At 39.4% G+C, this 24,210-nt stretch overlaps 1 protein-coding gene across 1 annotated transcript in view; it reads left to right on the top strand.

Moving 5' to 3' along the window:
- Positions 1-24,210, top strand: part of LOC126457122 (glutamate--cysteine ligase catalytic subunit) — a 126,534-nt gene that overhangs the window by 49,241 nt on the left and 53,083 nt on the right. The window contains exons 6-7 of the mRNA XM_050093179.1: positions 547-743; positions 14,473-14,644. Of these exons, the coding sequence (XP_049949136.1) occupies positions 547-743; positions 14,473-14,644 (369 nt within the window). The remainder of the gene's footprint in view (positions 1-546; positions 744-14,472; positions 14,645-24,210) is intronic.

Consider the following 24,210-nt stretch of genomic DNA (forward strand, 5'->3'; position numbering starts at 1 on the left):
CCACTAGTAACTCGTTCACTGGGAGTTATTTAAGTGGCTCTGAGGACTATGGGACTTAACGGAGTTATTTAAGTGTGGATCCCTAATTTTGACATTGTTTTCAGTTGATAGGTTCTTGCAGGCAACTAAACTGTTGACTGCCAGCTCAGTATATTCGCTTCTTTGACTTGTACTTGGCATTAACCTTGTTATGATTAGTTTTAAATAGGTCTCCAGTTCTTTTGATAATGTGGCAGTACAGCTACATAAGATTGCTTTATCCATAAGTTTTTGTAACTTGCCAAACTTCTGGTACCTTGTCCCTTCCAATATTCCACAACTTTCTTGTGAAGTATTACTCGGATTTCATCAGTTTGTGGTTTTATAGAAAAAAGAGTATCCTTTTTAATTTTATCATTGTAAATTGGAAGATACTCTATTTGGGTCAAAGGGATGTGTATTAATTGTAGATATAATGACTGAAAAAACTGTATATTAAGATATGAGAGAGATTAGAATTTAGTGTTAACAATAGAGTTCTAAAGTAATTTTCTTTTCTCCTTTCAGTTAGCCTTCACTGCTGCTAGTCCTCTGTATCGAGGTTATGTGACTGATGTAGATTGTCGATGGAACACAATATCTTGCTCAGTCGATTGTCGAACAAAAGAGGAAAGAGGATTGGAACCATTAAAGCACTGCAAATTCCAAATTCCAAAGTCACGATATGATTCCATAGACTCATACCTTTCACCAGAAGGAGAAAAGTAAGTCCTATTATTTTATTTAAAAACTGCTTTTGTAATGAAGTAATTATTAAACTACAATATGAAATAACAAGCAGGTATTTAAGAAACTGAGGAAGCAGCAGCTTTTTTTCAAAGGGGCATCTTTCCTTCTGATTTGATAGACTGCATTTACAGTGTAGAAGTACAGACAGTATAAATCATGTAGTGGTAACTTACTGTTAACACAGTGTACAGATTATTTCTTAAAGTAGCTTCTATTTTGTTAATATGTTTGTTGACTCATTCCATATCTAATATTTTTATGCTTGTGATGGGATCGACAGAAAGTGCAAATGGATGGATGAAAAAGAAATAAATATAAAATGTAAACTTTCATGGCTGGAAAAGTCACAATTATATAACTACACATAGCATTATTACAACTGTGTGTGGCCGGATCGGATTCATATATCAAGAATTCGGCACATTTTTTCAGTGACATAAATGACATAGTGGTACAGCCGGAGGACATATTAGTTAGTTTAGATTTAGTATCGCTATTTATCATGGTTCCACTCATTGAAGCTTTGCAGCAGCAGAATTGGATTTTTCTTCAGGAAGTTGCAAAACTGTTCAAATATTGCCTCAAAACCATTTATTTCGTATGGAACAATGAGTTCTATTAGCAGACGGATTTTGTCGCAATGAGCCCCTTAAGCCCAGTTATAGCAAACTTATTTAAGGAAAAATTTGAGGTGCAGGTGTTGGAAACTGCTAACAAGAAACCAAAAATTTGGTTCCGGTTTGTGGATGTTAAGTTTGTTTTGTGGTGGCATGGCAGGGAGGAACTGGATTGTTTTCACAAACATCTCAATAGGATCAGTCCGAAGATTCAGAGTACCATGGAGTAGGAGGCAGGAGGAAAATTGAATTTTCTTGATGTGCTAGTTTTCAAGACAGAAGATGGTAACTTGGGGTACACAGTTTACTGAAAACCCACGCACACAGACCATTGCCTACACTGGGATCTGAACCACCATCCACAGCAAGAGCGAGGCATCATAAGAATGTTGGCAGATAGAGCAAGGAAAATCTGTGAACGAGAGCTGCTTGATGCAGAATTAAAACAACTCTCCACTGCGTAGAAAATACAGCAGTGCTCAAGTGCCAGTGAAATTAAAAGTTTTCTTGCCTTTCATTAAGGACGTTACTGATCACATAGGAAAAATCTTGAAAAAGTGAAATGCTGCACTAATATACAAAACCAACCAGAAGATACATCATCACCCAAAATTGGCCAAGGGTGGTCGCCAGCTGCTGGAAAAAGCAGGAACTTATAGGATTCCGTGTAGTTGTGAGGAGATGTATGTGGGCACTACAAAAAGAACGGTCAAAAAACAGCTAGAAGAGAACAAGAGCAATTGCAGAAGAGGGGAGATAGACAGATGAGCTGTTGTGGAACATGATTTGTAGCTGGGAGACCACCACACTTATTTTGATAGGACTCAAATGCTGGCAGCCACAAGCGGATACCATGAAAGGTTATGTAGGGAGGCCATAGAGATTGTGAAACACCCCGGGAATTCAGTAGGAAGGAGGAGGGCGTGAAATCAGGATTCTGGTGCTGAAGATGATGTGTACTAGTCTTTCACCAGATGACTGCAGTCGACGGTGGCCAATTGCACTTGCACATTCCAAATGTGATGTCACGCCACTGCATGGAAGCGGAATTTAGCTGTAGTCAGTAGCCAGCCAGGGTGTGAATCAGACATTTAAAGAGCTATGATCTGTCTTGAAAATGTTTTCTGCAGTTGGGGACAAAACATTGGCTGGTAAGGTGAAATCCATTCGACCACAGCATAATAGCCCAGAATGTTTTATTAATTGTGACCTCTTGGGGTTAAGACGCAGGTGGTGTGTGGTCTGGAGGAGGCACTGCTGGGGAAGGCAGTGGGTCGAAATCCTTATGCATTGCTGCAGGAGGCCCAGGCAGGATGAGGCTTCATAAAAGAGGGATGAGCTCTACCTGATGCTCGGGATACTGTAATCTCTCATTACTCACAACGCAGTCCTCTCGCCACCATATTGGTGCCAGCACAAGAACTGACGCCACCAGGAGACGTGCCCATCCAGGAACCAGATGACCATCATCTGTCGTAGCAACTCTACTCGCCTCCTTCTCCTACGGACGCGGACACATCGCCCATGTCTCCTGTTACAACAACCAGACAGATGCAATGGGCAGATTGGTGCACGGGGCCCCAGCAGATTCGACTGTGTGTACTTGATCTGTGACTTTCATGTATTGCGTCTTCCTTGAAATATATTTGTTCAACTTGATGTTATCACAGTTATAAATTATAATGAATATTATTTTATGCCTCTTCTGTTTAGGTACATCTGTCACAGCATTAATTTAATTTTTTGTGGTTGTGTTGCTTGTTTGTAAATGTTTAGAAGTTTGTTGCCAAGAAAACTGTAAAAAGGTTCATGTTCTGACAGGAGTGTCTCCGTGTACACAGCATTATTAGTGTTGGTCTTTTGTAGACCAGTTGTCTGTTTTCATTTTCCATGTTTTAGCACAAAGTTAGAAATTTTATTGCAATTTTTCGTAAGGCTGTAAAAAGTCTTCTTAGTGCTGCTGAACTCTGTCATAACCTCATTGCAGAAGCAGTGGCTTGAATTTTATGAAGCATTCTCATTTTATCTTCTAAACTTGACTATTTGTATTTACTTCTAACACTCAGCTTGAGTACTGTATTATACTGTACAACACTTTCAGGTTCTCACAGAAGTGGAATTTAACATAATTCATCAAGTTGGCTTCAGTACGCAAACTGAGCAGGCTTTGACTTTGTTGATTGCTTATGACCAACATACATATGTTACTCATTATCAGCCACAGGTGAATAAAATGGGCAGGAAAGAGATGTGTTCAGTGTTTTACAATAAATAAGCTTGGGTAGATGATGTCCAGTAGAGTGCAACGTTCAGCTTCAAAAAAAAAAAAAAAAAAAAAAAAAAACCCCTCACCCTAATTACCATGAATATCGAACTAGGCAGGGTTTGCTGTAGACACGATCAGGACTTCTGTAAACGCTGCATGCTCTGAAGATGAAAGACGCCATTGAAAATGTTTAATATACACTAGTCTTTGAAGATAACATGTGACTCTTTGTTTGTCAGGTATGATATTTTCCACTTGTGATGTGGCCTTGCTGCAAACCTTTATTCTGCTGTTGGTGTCTCCTTGAAGAAAGTTTATTGGACTGCTGTAAAACAGGTGATACAGGAAATATACCAGTGATGTATGCCACACAATTTTTAATTAACATGGCTTTTGCCAAATTTATTGTCACTGTGTAGGGTATGATGACTAGTTCCAGTTCCCACAACAAATAATTTTCACAGGCAGGCACCTTCACTGTACTACTCATTAGTGAGGTATCAACAGAATGTTCATAATACACATTCTTAATTAAATTATGATGCAACCATAATGTAATTACATTAGTTTCAATCAATGCAGGCAGTGGACCCACAATATCTCTTGATTGATAAGTGATACAAGTAAATGAAAGTTCACGTTGGTGCAGTACAAAAGTGGGGTCCAAATTATTCGCATGTTAACTCAGAAGACACTCAGAAAAGTTAATACAAGTTATTAGATCAGTTTAATATATTAAGTGAGTCACACAGATACCCTAAGTGTCAGAATATGGGCTACAGGCATGTCCTTGTTATGCAGACTTGTGACGTAAATGTTACTGCTGAGATTTCCGAGCCCACACTTTCATAGAGATCTTAGCGAGTTGAGAGGCTTATACAGACTGGAGATTTTTGGGTGGGTTTGGCTTATAAAGACTTGTGTATGAACATTTTGGTGTTTTGGAAACTCTATAATGCTTTGAAAAACTGATAAGTTAGATTTTACCAATTGGACTGAATTGTTTGTTTGAGTAATAATTTTGTTTACAAAATAAACACTTTGTTAGTAATGTACAAATTTGCAGAACTAATTTATCTTCATTGTCAATTACCTTTTTAGGAGTACAGCAGCCATTGATAATCGATGCAAATTCTTGGTAAATTGCTTAATTTATTTGTCCAGGAAAATTAGAACAACAAAAGTATAATCGGAAATTCTTCCAATCCATATGTGGCATACAAACCAGTGCTTAACAGTGTTGGTTAAAAACAGTCTTGGTTGCAATTTTAGTTTTTCTATTTTTCAACGACACATTCTGCCTTATTTAGGTATTTTCAGGTTGTCTACATAGAAAACGGAGAACAAATACATCTATTTAAGAATCGCGATTGTGTTGTGCAGACTTGTATAACCTATAAGCATGTATAAACAGATCAAATATTGTAAGAGCAAATACCAAATACCTTAATTTCGTATTTCTTAGAAGAATCCTTTAGTCAGTGTAGCCAAAAGGTATCGTCGAGTATATCAGGCCAACATCGCCTTCGTTAAACTCAGTAAAAACTAGAAATATAAAATAGTAAAATCATTACCTTTTCTAGATGGAGGTGAGAGGCACCAAGCTACGCATAACAGGTTACCGTTCACAAGAGCGAGTAACAGAGTAAGATGGGGGCTCAGGTAGTAAGCATAATGCACCACAGCGTCGTGTGCTAGTACTGAAGCCTAATACAGAATCACCTCAATAGGTGGCGCTGCAACGCAGCATTGACAAGAATGCGAGATCATAAACTGGATATACAAACCCACTAAAACTTTATAAATGTAATGCACATAAAACATTGATAAGATGGAATTACTAGGGGCAACACCTGTGCAATAACTTATCCTAAAATTTTGCCAAAGTAAAATGTAAATGAAGGCAGTAAATTTAAAATGAGAAGACAAGGTGTATAATACGACACACAGATGCAGTACATAAACAGATTTTTTGTATCATATACCACTAGAACGAGAACATTAGAAACACAGGACCGTAATTTCAGATAAAGGGGCTGCCCATATAACACTCAATACTGCACCATTCGGAGCTAGGACTTCTAGCAAGAAAACGTTTTTTATAAAAGACAAGTAAAATTATTAGGCTTAAAAAATACACACAAACGTGGAAGACAGATGTTGTGCAGGTAAACTCCCCCCCTCCCGGTGTATGGATTTTGTTTTTTACATTGAAATGTATAAAATGTGTTATCATTTAAAGCAACAAACTCAAAAGTATCCTATTTGAGTTAAAAAAACCCTAATGGCTTGGCTAAGAAGACGACATAAGACCAGAGAGGAACAGGGCTCATATTTAGGCAGAGTTACGAGAGCTCCAGGATTACATTAATAACACTGATTTCATAACTTCTAAAAAGGCCTGATTGGCACCAAATAGTATAATTTCAAACTTGTGAATCTAACAGATGTAATGGCATAAATAGAAACTGTGGTTTTGTATGTTTCTTAACTTCAGTACCAATGACCTTTTAAGATAATTGTTTTGAGGAAAATTAGAACTTGTTACTGTGAAAGATGAAGTTTCTGCTTCCTGCTAGTATTTGTCAGCATGTCTAATATGACAGATGTGATTTGATTTATGCAGAGAGACAAAAGCAACAGTGATCTCATCCCATTGTTGGTCACACTGAAACGGAGTTTATTGTGCAGTTTCACTCCCTGTGATTCTGCTAAAGCTAACCACTACCCTTAAGTAGTAGTAGTAGTAGTAGTAGTAGACCCATTACTAGACAGTCCAGTCACATTAGTGTGACTGTCACATGGCTTCAGCTGCCAGAGACTGTGTGTGTGTGTGTGTGTGTATGTGTGTGTGTGTGGGGGGGGGGGGGGGGGTCATGTCTATTTTCGATAAAGGCCGTGTTGCCCAAAAGCTCACTTTCCGACACGCTTTTTTTCGTGCTCATCTGCGACTCAGCATTACACTTTATGGTGAGTAGCAACTATCCTTTTCATAATATTGAACACCACTTATGTTGAGCATCAGTGTGCAATAACCACTTACAGACAGCAGTGGTAGCACTAGCAATGGAGGGTATATGAAGCATCTCAGGAGGGGAGTGCGAGGGTGCAGGGGGGGGGGGGGGAGGGGGGGATGTGGAAAATAGTGCAGTCATTGTCCTATTGTGGAAACGGAGTGATTTGTCTGACATCCAAAAGGGCATGATCATTGGCTTTCAGGTCAAGGGTGGAAGCATTTCCTAAATGGCTAAGTTTGTTAAACTGTTATTATGCCATGTGTTAAAGTTCATGATTACAGAACGTCTCTTGAAATGTTGCTTCAGCTTCATTAGTTTGCCATGTTTTTGTTTTGGACTGTAGTCCAATATGCTCTGAGCTGCCACCAGATCTAGCTTCATAGTTTTGAATTTACTATCGCCTTAGTGGTTGTTAGGTTCCGGTCCAATAATTGGAATCTGTCTGGGCCAGTCTTATCAGCTTGTTCATTGTCACTAATTCCTGAGTGATCAGGGACCCACAGCAGGTTTATCCTGTTGCTTTCCCGTAGTTATCCTAGGGCTTCATGGCATTCTACAATGATCTTTGATCTTGTTCCAAGGGTTGATAGATACTTCAGAGCAGCTTGGCTGCCTGAATAAATGTAGATGCTAAAATCCCTTAACACATACACAAATTCTCCTCTGATAGTGGATATTTCTGTCTGGAATATTGTGACCAGCTTCCCTATGGAGACTGCTTTCTCTCTAGTCTGGCTGTACCCTGTATACTACAGCTCCAGTGTGTACCTCTGTTTTTGACCTGTCAGTAAATCAGACACTGTCTCCTGAAGATGATGTGGTTCATTCTTCCATTGCTCCCTTCTTCAATTGTTACATTGAAAGGTTAATTGAAGCAGATGGAAGTTACTGTACAGTCAGCCAGCATTTCCCTGACCATTCGTATATTTTCCACACTCACTATATTTGTGAGAGATTCTGGATATCCTAAAGGAATCCAGTTATTTACAATTTTTAACCGGTATGCCCCTGCTGCTGCCTGCAGTGTAACCCAAAGGTGTAATGGGGGCATGTGCAGCATGGTCTCCATTCCAGCTGTTGGTGTGCTGCTGACTCCGCCTGTTGTGGCTTAGCAAGCCAGTCTTCCCTTGCAAAGCTTATAAACAACCATCTTCTGTTTTGTTTTATTCCATCTTACTGTATTTCCATAAATTATCATAGGTTGTACTACAGTGATGTATATCCAGTACAAACTCCTTGGATTTAGACACCAGTTTTTTCCCATAGCTCCTTCTAGTGCTCATAAGAGTACTGTTTGCCTTGGAACATATAATCCGTGTATGAGGAGTTCCATTGAGCAGTTTGAGTTTCCAGTGTGTGTGCTGGATTTGCTTCCTTGTAAATGGTACTAAAACAGTTTTCTTGGAACTAACCCTTATAAACTATTTTCTGCAGCAGTTTTCTACAAATCTAGTGCATATTATGCCGCTGTTCTAACAGTACTAGCAAATTTGCCAAGTATTACTATGATTTAACCATCTGTGTATCCTTGACAAAAGTAGCCTGTAATATTTAACTTGTGGCCAAAGCTTTTGTCCTTTCTTCAGGCCTAACTATGCCAGTTATGTACTACTTGGCCCTGTACCTACAAGATTAGAATTGTAAATTTTCACATAAGAGTGATCTGCTTTATATTTTTCGTAGTATTGTTTATCAGTTTTAACTATAAAAGGACATTAGCTTAAACGCCTGGTGTGGTTATCACCACATTAGATTAGATTCAGTTTTCATTCCATAGACCCAAAAAAAGAGATGATTATCGAAAAGTTTTTGAAAGTTTGTTTAAACAGTGCTTTATCTGAAACAAAGTTTTTAGTGGTTCCCGGCAATTTATTGAAAATGTGTGTCCCTGAATATTGGACTCCTTTTTTGGACCAAGGGAAGTGATTATAGGTCTTTTATGTAGACCATTCTTATTCCTAGTATTGATACTATGTATGTAGTTATTGGTTGGAAATAGAGATGTATTACTTGCAACAAATTTCATTAAGGAATAAATATACTGAGAAGCAGTGGTTAGAATATAAAGTCCCTTTAACAGGTTTCTACATGATGTTGAATTTACACCACAAATGATTCTTATCACCTGCTTTTGCACCCTAAAGACTTTTGCTCATTTTGACGAGTTGCCCCAAAATATGATCCTATATGACATAATAGTAAGCAAAGTATGCAATTTTTTTTTTACATTTATATCTCCTACATCTGACATCATTCTCACTGCAAATACAGACTTGTTTAAGCAATTCTGTGATATGCCCTTCCCAACTTAATTTCATTATCGAGTTGTAATCCCAGGAATTTAACACTGTCAACCTCTTCGATGTGCATGTCTTCAAATGGTATACAAATGTTGGAAGGAAATCTCTTACAGGTTCTGAACTGCGTGTAGCGGGTCTTCTCAAAGTTTAATGACCGTGAATTAGCTTTAAACCACTTATTAATGTCAGTGATAATTTGATCAGCAGCTATTTCTAAATCTGTACTTGACTTGCTACTTATTGCAGTGTTTGTATCATCTGCAAACAAAACAAACTTAGCATCTAGCAATGTAACAGATGAGAGGTCATTAATGTACACAAGAAAAAGCAATGGAATAGAGATGGAACCTTGAGGAACACCACATGTAATTAATTCCCAGTCAGATGAAGACTGACTGCTTACTGCACAGGTATTTCGCAACGACACCCTTTGTTTTCTGTTTGATAGATAAGACTCGAACCATTTCGCAGCATTACTGGTGACACCATAATATTCGAATTTACGTAAGAGAATAATGTGGTTCACACAGTCAATGGCTTTTGACAGGTCACAGAAAATGCCAGTAGCCTCTAATTTATTATCTAATGAATTAAGTACATTCTCACTGTAAGTGTAAATAGCTTTCTCTGTATCAGAATCCTTAAGAGATCCAAATTGTGGCTTGGACAGTATATTATTTGCAGTCAGATGCTTAAGGACACACTTGAACTCAAAGCTGGCAAAAGTGAAATTGGTCCATAGTTTGATGATACCTCTTTATCCCCCTTCTTGTAAAGAGGCTTAACTTCAGCATATTTTAGCCAGTTTGGAAATGTTCTGCTAATAATAGATCAATTACACAAGTAACTTAAGATAGAAGTCAACTTGCATGAGCATATTATCATGCCCACTGAAATACTTAGATTTTAAGGATTTTATGATGGATGCTACTTCTTTGGGAGACGTGAGTGTCATTCCATTTTACTAAGTTATTTTTAAAGACTGATCTCGGATACTCCATTGCACTGTTCACCTAACCTGATAACCCCAAGCTGTCAGTAACAGAAATGAAGTACGTGTTTAAGAGGTTTGCAACACTGCATACATTTGTTACCAAAGTCTCATTTATTTTTAGAGCTATCTCTTCCTCTTCCTTTTTGGCCCCACCTGTCTCTGTCTTTACTATATCCCATACAGTTTTTATTTTGTTACCTGAAGTAATTATCTTTATCTCATAATAGTGCTGCTTCGATTTCTGGATTACTTGCTTCAATATTTTGCCGTATTCTTTGTAATGCATTACAATTCTAACATCGGAGCTGTTCCTAGATACTCGATACAGTCTCCTCTTTGTCCCACATGATATCTTTATTCCTTGTGTAATCCACGGTTTATTTTTTGACTTCTGTGTGTGATTTGAGTTATCTTTAGGGGAAAACAATTTTCAAAAGTGGAGGTAACTTTATTACTGAATGCTTTGTATTTTCCATTCGAGTCAGAAGTATTGTAAACATCTATCAGTTCATGTCTTTGAGCAATTTCCTGAATTTCTCAATTTTTGACTTATTTATTACCCCCCCCCCCCCCCCCCCCCTCCCCTGTACTCAGATTTAATAGATTTGTTTGTCCTGACAAGTTTAAACATTTAACACAAGATGCTGCATATCATGATCATATAGCCCACTAACTATTGGTTTGTGATACGACTTTTTTCCCTACATTTGTCTACAAAGATGTTATCAATGGCAGTCTCAGAGCATTTACATATCCTAGTAACAAAGTTCACAGTAGGAACTAAATTGAATGATAGTGTTACTAACTGCAGTAATTGTTCACTGACAGAGTTTTTCAATAAATCCACATTAAAGTCACCAGCAACCACTATTTCCTTGTTTTTATTTTTTATTTTTTATCATGAGATGGGACAACAGAGCTTCCAGATTTTTTGTGTAGATGTTAAAATTTCCTGAAGGTGATCTGTATATACCTACTACTATAAAGGACTTATTATGAAATACTACTTCTGTTGCACAAGCTTCTAAGTGCTGCTGTGAGCAAAATTTATTAATATCAGTATTCTTCAAATCAAAACGGTTTCTGTCAAATGTGGCAACTCCTTTCTCCATATTTTCTCATTGCTTGGATTGTGTTACCATCCTCCTTCCGTGAAGTACATCCTGGATTAGTTGGTATTCTAATGAGGACTTTATGAAGTTTAGTGCTAGTAACTTTTTCTTTCAGTTCCTCATAGAATACCTTCCAGGAAAATAGCTTCGCTAGCTTGATTGTCAAGTTCTGTTTGACAAAGGTGCCCTGATATTTTGCCCATTGTCCTTTTTTCCTTACAAGGCTGAACAATCTTCTTACCTGCTTCTTTTGCACTCACAGATAGCAGTTCCACCAAGGCATTTTCCTACTTGTGCAATTCTTGGTGTTCGGGCATTTTTCTAAATATGAGGTCGTGATGGCGGATGTCACTATGTCTGCCATTTCCTCAAAATATACTGGGTTCTGTATTGAAGTTCTGACTTCAGATAAGCGTGGGTTTACGTCTTTCTTATACGAGTCCCAGTCTGTTTCCCTAGGATTCTTGTAGGGCATGGTTTAACACCCATTTCAACCTCAGTATATATATTTCTAAAACAAAGATGATGAGACTTACCGAACAAAAGCGCTGGCAGGTCGATCGACACACAAACAAACACAAACATACACACAAAATTCTAGCTTTCGCAACAAACGGTTGCTTCATCAGGAAAGAGGGAAGGAGAGGGAAAGACGAAAGGATGTGGGTTTTAAGGGAGAGGGTAAGGAGTCATTCCAATCCCGGGAGCGGAAAGACTTACCTTAGGGGGAAAAAAGGACAGGTATACACTCGCGCGCGCGCACACACACACACACACACACACACACACACACACACACACACACACACACACACACACATATCCATCCGCACATACACAGACACAAGCAGACATTTGTAAAGGCCAACCAGCAGTTGTTCATTCTACTATAAACAGCTATCTACCAATCTCCTCACTTCCTGGGAAGGAGAAGTACTGTCCTCAAAAGGAAGATAAGTTGAGGCCAATACTGTTTCCCTCATTCTTCCTTCCTCGTATTTAATCCTGATGGTCACTAAGTCCCTGGGACAAAAGTCCAGCATCGACATAAATTAAATTCCATTCTTAATGTACAGACATGTTCGGTAGGAGCTTTAGATTTCTGACATAAATCAGTTTGTCTCCAGTTCCTCAGAGACTGAAACACCCCCTTTTTATAGATGGGGTTCCTGGATCAGTGTGACATCCACCTCTCATCTTCCAAGAAGATGACTAAGGGTGGCAGTTTATCTGCAACAGTTGCAGCCTCCACCTTGTCACCGTGGTCATTTCTGATCTCTTTGAGTATCCTGATGATAAATGGTGAGAACCCTAGGTACTATTTCAGGTCCTGTTCTTGCATTGCTGCCAGGGATTTTTCACAAACTTCCACCACAAGGATTTTGCCATGCGGTACAACAACGTTTTGGTTGATTATCCCCCCCCCCTCCGCCGAACCCCCTGTGGAGCCCTCCATTTGTGCACTCTTATTTTCTTGAATGGAGTCTTTGGAGGAATATCGTTAAGGAGTTTTGGTACCCACATTGATACCTTTGTGATCTTGAGAGCTCAGCCACTCTCTTGGTCAGCAGCTTCGCCTGCTCCCATGGAAATATCTTTGACATCATCTCCTTAAACCTCTCTGCTGTTCCCATTCCCTCACAAAGATAAGAACACCTTTGCAAAACAGGTCCTCCTGTCATCTGTGGTACCACTATTTTTAATCATCATTGTCGTCATCCTATTGGGATAGCACTGAAAGTCATATCTCTGTTGTCACAAATATTTGACTGTTTCTTCCAAATGTGTTGCGATATCTGAGGTTGCGGTTACTCTGGAACTGAGAAGTTAGTCCCCCCCCCCCACACACATACATTGATATAGTGCATTTTGCTTCAATATTGATGTGAGAATGTTACGATGTCTCTTTCCTACGAATATATCATCTGCCTGTCGAGAATGTTACGATGTCTCTTGCCTACGAATATATCGTCTGCCTGTCAGTCTTTCGTTGACTGTGTAGACCCAGCAGCTGACACGCACCTAATTGTTCCCTTCGTGCCGCATGATGGGCAACGACAACATTGCTTACGAAACATATAAGTACACCACTGGCCTCCATCCACACTTAGCATCTCCTGCAGACATGTTGCTATTGTTGAGTATTTGTTCAATTTTGAGGTCAGTTTGATTCTGAGTGCAGACAGTGTCAGGCAAACTACATCTGAAACATGGTAGATGTTCATAAAAAGTCAAAGTACACAGTATACTTTCCCGTGGTTGGCTGCTCGATGAAATTTCCGCCTGCTCAAGACTCCCCTCCCCACTCTCATCTAGTTATCAGCCAAGCTATGTCACCTTTCACTCGTCCCGCGACCTAGTGAAGTCTGTTCATACTATCTCCACAAAGGGTCTGTCCACTGCAATTTATTGTCACAACAACAGTTACTATCAGTGTAATATGATTTGTGTCATTTGTTAGACATTTCATTCTGGATCATTTCTCCTTCCTGTTCCATCTGAATATCATCATCTTGTTCTAAACCTGATAAAAAGCTGGTAATTTTCTCCGGTATTCTGGTGTGACAGACCAAATTTCTAATTTGCAACCTACTTGGTAAATTGTTAATTTCTCATAACCAAATAAAATATTGACTTGGGATCAGAACCGAGTAATGGTTTTTGAAGGACAGGATTTTCGCCTTTGAATGTTACTTTTACTTAAAAAGCAGCATAAATGTGTGTATACAGTATGCTTAAATTTATGAGAATATTCATTGCAACCCTGTTCAGATACAAAAGAGTTTGCAAGTTGATAAAAATGTTGTTTTCTCCTGTGTGTCACAAAATTGTGAATCTTTAAGTACAGCAGTATATTGTTGTAATGGCTAGTTCATACTTTCTTGCATATCCCTTGCACTAGCGATGCGAGTCGAATGTCACATTGTCATTCGAGCAAGGTCGATACTGTATCGAGCACTACGGCGTATCAGGAAATCTCAAGCCTATTCAAATGCAAGTATTGTTCATATGCCCTATCCTTTGAGATTGTTCAAAATAAATTAGAACAAAACCTCAATAGCCAAAGCTTCACCTGTAAATGTAAGATGGCCCCTATATTAATCTATTAAAGAATGTGAAAAACATTGACCTCAGCAGCAATAGTTTAATCTGCAATACGAAAGGAACCCATATTTTTTGAATGACAGATTTGGAGAAAGACCTCAGTCTTATAATCAGGTAAGTACGGTAATAAATTATAATAATTCTATATGTAAACATTGTATTATTGAGCTGTTTTGGTTGAACTGAATTTTATTATTGAATAATAATACCTCCTTGTATAAACTTTTATGTAATTGACTAGAGTGGTCTAATGAAGGCAGTAAGTAATAAAAAATATTTTGTTTATTGATTAGGTACAATGATGTCCCAGTAGTGAAGGATGAAGAAATTTATGAACAACTTCTACAAGCTGACATAGACCCTCTTCTTGCACAGCATATTGCACACTTGTTCATTCGCGATTCAGTTTCACTCTTCAGTGAGAGGATCCATCAAGATGACAAAAATGATACTGATCACTTTGAGGTAAGCTATTGTTAACTTGCCTTTACTGTCACTGTTATACCAGGGTAAGATTTTTGGAAGTGTAGACCTTGACCTGGAGTAATTGACTTAACAAAACTAATCATTGTTAATGCACTGGATATTAGGGAATTCCTACTTTATTCTGTCTTATTGAAATTTAGTTCAATGTAAAAACTTCTGGCAGGCTTGTCTAGTACCTACTGGCTTGTGTTTTTGTGTAACTTCAGTCCTAAATGAGAATACATTTGAAGATCAATTAGATACCTGAGTGTGACATAGTCTGCTCAAATAGATCCTGAGAGAATTACGTGAGAATGACATATTACATACAACTCTTTTAATTTTTCATTGATTATCAGGAAACAAATAACATTTTGGTTCTTACAGTCATAGAATATCTTTGCATAATTAAAAAGCCAGATAAAAACCACTATAGTTAGTGAGATTTTGTAAGTTCTTGATAACCTTTTAGGAGTTACTCAGGAAGTTAACTTGTAAATACTTGAGATTTGGTATCATACTCTTTGCTGCCATTTAAGAGTGCCGCCATGAGCCAACAAAGCATCCTGGAAATAACAGTTGACTCATATGGCCAGAAAGTACAAAATATACTTCGTGAAAGGGGGAGGGGGATGTAATGGTGGTAATCTTCTACAGAGATTAGCTTGCTGAAGTTATTATTCATGGATTAAATGCTAGTAAGTATGCCATAATGGTCAGAATCATGATTGACCTGAGTGTTGCAGATGATAATTTTTAATGCAAGCATTATAAAAGTTGTAAATTATTTACATGGGTTGAAGTGGAACATTAGGTTTACTTCATTTGCCTCTTCACTTAGGAACTGTCTAAAGCAACATTCAGGTCTTAATGTTAGTTTCATGTGAGACAATGGGAGTGTGATTACGAAAGTTTACGTAAGGGTGATGGATATTTATGGTTGTGTGTGAGCAACTGGCTGTGATATTGTAAAGTAATTAGGCAGCACAGCCCATAGGAACCCCAGGCGAAGCAATTTTCTCTCAATCATCGAGAGAGAAACATAGACTAAATGTAGAAGGAAACACTGTTGCATTATGGAAAACAGCAAGGACAATTATTTCAAGAAGTTACGCATGTTATAAACTCTTTCATAAATGTACTGATTATTGGAAACCACACTGAAGGAACTCAGGGAAATGTAGAGGTGACTATTGGTGACTGTCACAGCGTTGGGTTCAAATACCGGTATACCAATCTACAAAAACATTGCTGTTACTGTCGTATCCACTCTGTTTTCAGCATAGTAACATGTATCATGGTTAAAAGTACCAGAGACTTCATTTTTTGAGAAATAATTCCTGGAACAGTTGTTTATCTACATTAGTGGCAGTGTTACCATTCCTAAGACTAATAAACTACTGAAGACCTATTTTCTGTGTAATGTGTAACTGCTCATAGCAATTTTCTAAAGACACTTTAACATTCTCATTTTTCATTTTGTAAATATTTCTGTTATCTGCTTGGATTTGATGATTTTTGTTATAGATACAAGCTGTATGGTGTCTGAAGAGTGTTCTGCATAGTTGTTACTTTACCAGAATCAGTAATTGTTAGGAACAGATTTTTTTGTTGTTGCTTGGCTTAAGGGTGCATGGCAGTGTTGTCTCGGGTATAACATAATAATCTTGAAAAGTCTATATTAGTTATTCTTACCCAACACTTTTTGGAGAACCCAGGAAGAGATGCAAAAGTTCAGTAGCCAATTCATATTTTCAACATCAAACCATGGGATGCCCTCTCATTACCTGACTAGGTGTACCAATGTTTGTACATTGTGGACATTGGACAGTAATGAACATCTCCTCAAAGGAGGAATTAATATGTCAGAGAGTAATATCAATGTGGAGGTGAATTAACAGGACTTTTTTATGTGTTAGTGAGTGAAAAGAGCTACTCCATGAGTGGGAAGTGGCCTTCACCACCTGCTGCTTGTTGCCTACCACTTCAACATTTTTCCTTTCAATGACACAAGGCCATGAAGGCCACTGTGAGTATTTTACAATTCTCCTTATCTGCTCCATCTTACAGTTTGACATGACTTGGTACCCAACAGTGTAACATCTCCTTCCTTTGATGCTGTTTACAAAGGTAGGTCTCTGGGATGTTCAGATTTCTCTGCTCGTTACATGTGTTCGGTCATTTGTAGTGCACTCAGGAGATTGGAGCAGATAAGGAATTTCATAACTTGAAGACTCCACATCTGATTTAAGATAACACGCATATTTGCATAACAGATGATGAATTCATTTGATAATTTGATCTTGAGGGAACTATCAGGGTAAACTACAGACCAGGAATGGTAGTCCTCTGCTTAGAAACATCAGATGTACTAGCATAAAGTGTTTAAAATGATATTGTTTTACAAATAAGGTACTTTCTCCCTTACACCATAGGAGGTGGTACACGTGCATCTAAGCTCTGCAAGCTTCCTTACTGTGTATGGTGGAAGGCATTTTTGATACCAGTATCATTCCTGCTCTTTCCTGTTCCAGTCACGAATGGTATGTGGGAAGAATAATTGTCAGTAAAGCTCCCTAAGACATCTAATTTCCTTGATTTTCTTGTTGTGATCATTTTGTGAGATATTTGAGGGAGAGAGTAATATGTTGCCTAACTCTTATTGGAACATAAACTCCTGAAATTTCAGTAGTAAACCTCTCTGTGATGCACAAAACCTCTTGTAGCATCTGCCACTGGAGTTTATTGAGCGTCTCCAAAATGCTCCCGTGCCAAATAAATGATCCAGTGATGAAGTGCACTTCACTTAGATGGTCTCTCTCTCTCTCTCTCTCTCTCTCTCTCTCTCTCTCTCTCTCTCACCCCCCCCCCTCCCCCTCCTCCCTTCCGCCATTAACCCAACTTAGGTAATGGTCCTAGACTGATGAACAGTACTGAAGCATCGTTTAAATGAGTGTTTTGTGAACTAGTTTTTCGTGGGTGAATTACACTTCCTTCAAGATTCTCCCAGTCTCTGTCTGGAATGTGCTTTTCCTGCTGTTTGTTTTATGTGGTCATTCCACTTCAGGTAACTCAAGACAGTTGGCTACACATTTTTCTTTATGGTAGTTACTGTTTCCGGTGATAAACCCACCCAGATAGGTGAAGCAGCCACAGATCAAAGAGGTAAATACTGGGCTGATACCCTTCTACTGCATTTTCTAAATGTTTGTGGACATGAGATTTACACAAGATACAGACAGTTAGGGTACACAGATTCCTATTGGGGAAGAGTAGTGATATCAGGAAGGGCATTTGACTACCAGATGCCAAAACTGATGTAACTCTAAGACAAACAAAGGAATTATCTGAATGGGGCAGAAATCAGTAGATGTAATATACATGTACAGACAAACAAATAGTTATAATTTCAGAAAAATTGTATGATTTATTCAAGAGGAAGAGCTTCACAAATTGAGCAAGTCAGTAATGTGCTTGTTCACATCTGGCCCTTGCAAGCAGTTATTTGGCTTGGCATTGATTGACAGAATTGTTGGATGTCCTCCTGAGGAATGGTGTACCAGATTCTGTCCAATTGGTATGTAGATGGTCAAAATCCTGAAAGGGTTGAAGGGTTCTGCCCATAATGCTCCAAACATTCTCAGTTAGGGAGGGATCTGGCAACCTTGCTGGCCTAGATAGGGTTCGACTAGCACAAAGACAAGCAGTAGAAAGTCTCCCATATGCAGGTAGCTGTTAGCTTGCTGAAATGTACACCCAGGATGGATTGTAAAATATGAACTATCATGGCCGGAAATGTCACAGTTAATAAAATTTTCCAGGATATTGTGCCAAGGTTGAATGGGTTTCACCTTAAAACCTGACTTTTTGTTCCGATCTGCAGAGGACATTTTCAAGGGGGCTCGTCACACTTTTGAATGTCCGATTCACAGCCTGGCTCACTGCTGACTACAACAAAATTCCGCTTCCACAATCTTCCGCACAGTGGTGTGATGTAGCATGTTTTGAATATGTGAGTGCAATTGTTGTTGACTGATAACATCCACATTTGCTATCTTCCCACGCTGGAAGACTGGTACACACATTCTTCACCAGAATCCAAATGTCATTCAATTTCACGCCCTCCTCCTTTCTATTGAAATTCCTGGGGTGTTTTACAGTCTCTATGGCCTTTCTGTACAGCCTTTCATGGTATCTGCTTGTGATTGCCAGTACTTGAGTCTTATCAGAAGAATGTTTTGGTCTTGTGGCTACAAAGCATGTTCTGCAACATCTGAGTTTTCAACTGTAGTATCGGCAGACTTGCCAACACTACGTACACTAATAGAAAGAGGCGGCCAAGATGCACGCGCTAACTCACGCAGGGTGGCGTGAGGTCTGAAACAGGATACGTAATGAATGCTATAAAGAAAAATACGTAGCTGCTGGAATACTTAACTTTAATCCATCATTTGTATACAGCGTTCTTGATGATACAAGTGAGACACTCTCTAGATAAATGCAATGTAATGCTAATGGCGCCTTGCTAGGTCGTAGCCATGGACTTAGCTGAAGGCTATTCTAACTAGCTGCTCTGCAAATGAGCGAGTCTTTGTCCATGTAGTTGCTAGCAAAGTCGTCCGTACAACTGGGGCGAGTGCTAGTCCGTATCTCGAGACCTGCCTTGTGGTGGTGCTCGGTCTGCGATCACTGACAGTGGCGACACGCGGGTCCGACATGTACTAATGGACCGCGGCCGATTTAAAGCTACCACCTAGCAAGTGTGGTGTCTGGCGGTGACACCACATCAACCTCCCCTCTTCTGTACTTGCCCTTGTGCTTTCTAGTTGTTTTTTGACAGCCCTTTTTGTAGTACCCACCAACAAAAGTGAGGCATCATAAAAAGTTGGTGGACAGAGAAAGGGTAGTCAGTGAACCAGAGCTACTTGACACAGAATTACAACATCTCACCAATGCACTGGTCAAGAATGGTTATTCGTTCGCTGGAGTGAAAAGAGCATTAAGACCACTGTGTAGAAATCATAGCTCTGCTCAAGTGCCAGTGAAATTAAAAGGTTTTCTGCCCCTTTATTAAGGAAGGGACTCACTGCACAGGAAAAATCATAAAAAAGCAGAACATCATGGTGATCTACACACACCCACATGGAAGGTAGATCACCTAAAATTGGTCAAGGGAGCTCGTCAACAACTGGAAAAAGCTGGAATTTATAGGATTCTGTGTAATTGTAGGGAGGTGTACGTGAATACTACAAAAAGAACTGTCAAAAAGTGACTAGAAGAGCATAAGGGCAATTGCAGGAGAGGAGAGATTTACAGATCAGCTGTTGCAGAACATGCTTTGCAGCGTGGAGACCAGCACATTCATTTTGATAGGACTCAAGTATTGGCAACCACAAGCAGATACCATGAAAGGCTATACAGAGAGGCCATATAGTTTGTAAAACACCCCAAGAATTTCAATAGGAAGGAGGAGAGCATGAAATCGAATGAAACTTGGATTCTGATGAAGAAGATGTGTACCAATCTTCTACCATGGGACGATAGCAAACGTGGATGATGGCAGTCGACAACAATTGTCCTCACATGTTCAAAACATGTGACATCACACCAATGTGCGGAAGCTTGTGGAAGCAGAATTTTACTGTAGTCAGCAGTGAGCCAGAGTGTAGAATATGTCGATGTACTGCTTTGCTGTTAGTGTGCCACAGATGACAACCAAAGGGGTCCTGCTGTGAGAAGAATGGCACTCGAGACCATCGTTTCTGGTTGTTGAGACTTATGGCAGGCAATAGTCATGGCGTTATCCTACTATTGTTCGGGACGTCCTCCGAACACATCTTTGGCCTGGAATCTCATTGACTGGAGCAGAACTGTCTACAGTGTTGAGTCGAACTTCGAATTGAGCCCCAATGACAAGTGAAGACATGTCTGGAGATGCCCCGGACAACGATTGGATACCAACTTGAATGTTGTCCCCCATACAGGTTGACAACCAGGAGTTAAGGTCTGGGTTACCATTTCTTTTCATAGCAGCACCCCTATGGCTGCCATATGTGGCACTCCTACAGCACAGTGGTATGTTGACGATATCCTGCCAGCTGTGTTGTTGCCCTTCATGGCAAGCCATCCTCGGCTTACATTTCAACAAGTCTGAACACGGCGAGAGTGCTTTCCAAACCCGAACTAGGTCAGCAAGGTTATCGGACCTCTGCCCAATTGAGAACGTTTGGAGCATTATGGATAGGTCCCTCCAAACAGCTTGGGATTTTGACAATCTAATATGCCAATTGGACAGAATTTGTCATGATATCCCTCAGGAGGATATCCAACAACTGTATAAATCAATGCCAAGCCATATAACTGCTTCCATAAAGACCAGAGGTGGACCACTGTGTTACTGTCTTGTTCAATTTGTGAATATCTTTCTCTTGAACAGATCCTCCAATTTTTTTTAAAATTGTAATAATTTATTTGTCTGCATATGTAATCACATCTAACATTTACATTCCATTCAGATAATTGCTTTGTGGTGTGTTGTGCTTTTTTTCTATGTTGTAAGAGTATATAACAATGCTGAACATGTAAGGAAACTGGGAAAGGCAAAATGGAAAAAAGAAGAAGAAGGAGGAGACTGAAACTTCCTGGCAGATTGAAACTGTGTGCCGGACCGAGACTCAGACTTGGTACCTTTGCCTTTCGCAGGCAATTGCTCTACCAAGTGAGCTACCCAAGCATGACTCAGGACCCATCCTCACAGTTTTAATTCTGCCAGTATCTTGTCTCCTATATTCCAAACTTCACAGAAGCTCTCCTGCAAACCTTGCAGAACTAGCAATCCCGGAAGAAAGGGTATTGCGGGGACACAGCCTGGAGAATGTTTCCAGAACGAAATTTTTACTCTGTAGCAGAGTGTGCACTGATATGAAACTTCCTGGCAAATTAAAACTTTGTGACAGACCAAGACTCGAACTCGGGAACTTTGTCTTTTGCGGCAAGTGCTCTACCATCCGAGATACCTAAGCCCGACTCGGGACCCATCCTCACAGCTTTAATTCCATCAGTCTTGTCTCCTACCTTCCAAACTTCACAGAAGCTCTCCTGTGAACATTGCAGACCTAGCACTTTACTCTGAAGAAGAAAACACTTCCAGTGATTAGTCACCGATAATGTAATTAGAGTCGTGGATCTTGTGGCACATTTATGTGCAGTGTGTTACATTTATTTGCATTCAGGGTCAGCTACCATTTCCTTGCACCAATTGTTGATCCTCTGCAGATCGTCTTGTGTTTCATTACAGTCTTTAGGTGTTGCAACTTCCTTGGGGTACTTAAGAAATAAAATTTACATCTTTGGTTTTGTTCCATTAAGGCTGACTGTTGCATTCTACGTGCAAGGGAGCCTTGTATCCAGTCAGAAATCTGGTCCAATACTCGGCAAGTTTGTGATTTTGTTTGCCAAAACAATGGTGTGAACCTGTGTGAAATACATTTCGGAAAGCAAGGGACTAGGCATCAGCCTGAATGCCTTTGTCTGTGGTGCTATTGATCTCATGTACAAATGGACTGAGCTGAGTGTCGTAAGTTCTGGGTTTGCAGAATTCATGTTGACTGTTGTAAATGAGATATTCATTCTCAAAAGATGTCTTAATGTGTGATCACAAAGCATGTTCCATAATTCCACAACAGATTGACAACAGCAGTATAGGCCTATAATTATTCGAGTCTGCCAGATGACCCTTGTTGAAAACTGGAATAACTTGCGGCTTATCCAATCACTAAGTACACTTTGTTGCTCCTGTGTCTTACAAGTGTCTCATCCAGTTCAGTTGTGTTTCCACTGTAGAGCAATTTGTTTCATTTCTATTATACTATTGGCTATTTCAATATCTGCCGTTGGCATTCGTGCAGTGATGAAAAGGGGGAACCCTATTACGATCTTCCATGGTGAAAAGATTTTGGAGTAGTTCACTCTTCATTGTCATCTTCTCTTTCAGTGCCGGTATAGTCACTGAGTACTGAATAGTTGAGTCCAATCCTCATTTTGATTTTACTTAAGATAAAAATTTCTTAGGACTTTTTCAGATCATTTTGGCGTCGTGCAGCTTCTGTTCTGTTTGCCTGAGAGGTTTTGACTTCACGTAAATCAGAGTTGTGGTGGATCCTTTCCATCTGTCATATCACTTGGTACATACTTGTCTAATGCATATTGTACAATGCTTTTGAGTTTTAACCATTTGTGCTCCACAACTTTGTCTTAAGAGCTGAATATTTGATGTTGACCACTTGATACTGTGCAGTTTGAAATCAATCACTCTTATGAACAAATAATACTATCCATACCCAGAGTCACTGATACTACCGCAGCCCCCGATCACATTTTGTTCCTTGATGTTACGTGTTTCGAAAAGTTGTGTCTGGACTTATTAGGGCTCAAAGACATTGCCGTAAACATTGGTTCTTTAACTGTATTCTCAAACTAAGTTTCAGGCAAGACATTCAGAACAATCTTGCATGACTCCCTTTCTCTGGCATAAGTTGTTATGCAGACTCACCCATTCTATAGCTGCCAAGTTGAAGTCTCCAACTGTTATGGTAGTATGATCAGTAAACTTTGTAGTGATATTTTTGAAATGTCTCTAAAGTCCTCTCCTGCTACAGCTTCTGATGTAGGGGGCCTTTTATAGCGCCCAGTTACCACATTTCATCTGTCTTTGGTGTATATCTTTACCTATACTTTTCACATTTGGCATCTGTAGTAATTTAACAAGGTGCTATGGAGTTTGAAATCAGTCCTTGATGTTTTGAGGGTTCAGTGTGGCAGATAGCTCCACCTCCGTGCAATGAATGCAATCTGATACACGCTAAATGCCACTAGGTCACCTTTCACATTAACCACAAATAGTTTTTAGGAATCAAATGACAGCACCAGCTGCACTTTTATTTTTGCTTACCACAACTGGTTTCAGCCACCAACACTCTTCTCCAGTGGTTACATGTCTTATCATGGAAGTACACAAACTGAATGATGTGTAGAGTTCTGTCTGCAAAAGTCTTGTATTAAGCTTGTATTTTGTTCACCAAATGACAGTGTGGAATTGTATTTGAATGCCTTCTGGAAGAGTTTGTCTATGTACTATGATGACGATAGACATGCAACTGTCCCAATAAGTGTTTTTCCTTTACAGCCATCCATCCCTTAGGAATACAGCACATCTTTAGGTTCAGGTTTACTTTCTAATAGTGTGTCCCATCCTCTGGACATGTATACTTCAGCAAAGATCCTTATTCACAGTGTTGTTGTTGTTGTTGTTGTTCACAGCACTCGTTGAATATCTCTCAGATTTTGTGATATTACAGGACTAGTGACATTAACACTCTTCCAGCTTGAGAACTTGGCTGCCCCAAACCCTTAATTAAACACTTTGGCAGGCTTTCCTGAAGAGCTGCTTGTCATTTAGAACAACCCAAGTTAAATGGGGTGTGTAGGCGATTTGAAGGGAGGGGGCTGGCATGTATACCACAGGTGTCGTAAGTGTTATGTTTCTATGAACAGTCAGTCAGTAGCCA

This window comes from Schistocerca serialis, chromosome 2, assembly GCF_023864345.2.
Source record: "Schistocerca serialis cubense isolate TAMUIC-IGC-003099 chromosome 2, iqSchSeri2.2, whole genome shotgun sequence".
In the NCBI taxonomy this organism is placed as follows: domain Eukaryota; kingdom Metazoa; phylum Arthropoda; class Insecta; order Orthoptera; family Acrididae; genus Schistocerca; species Schistocerca serialis.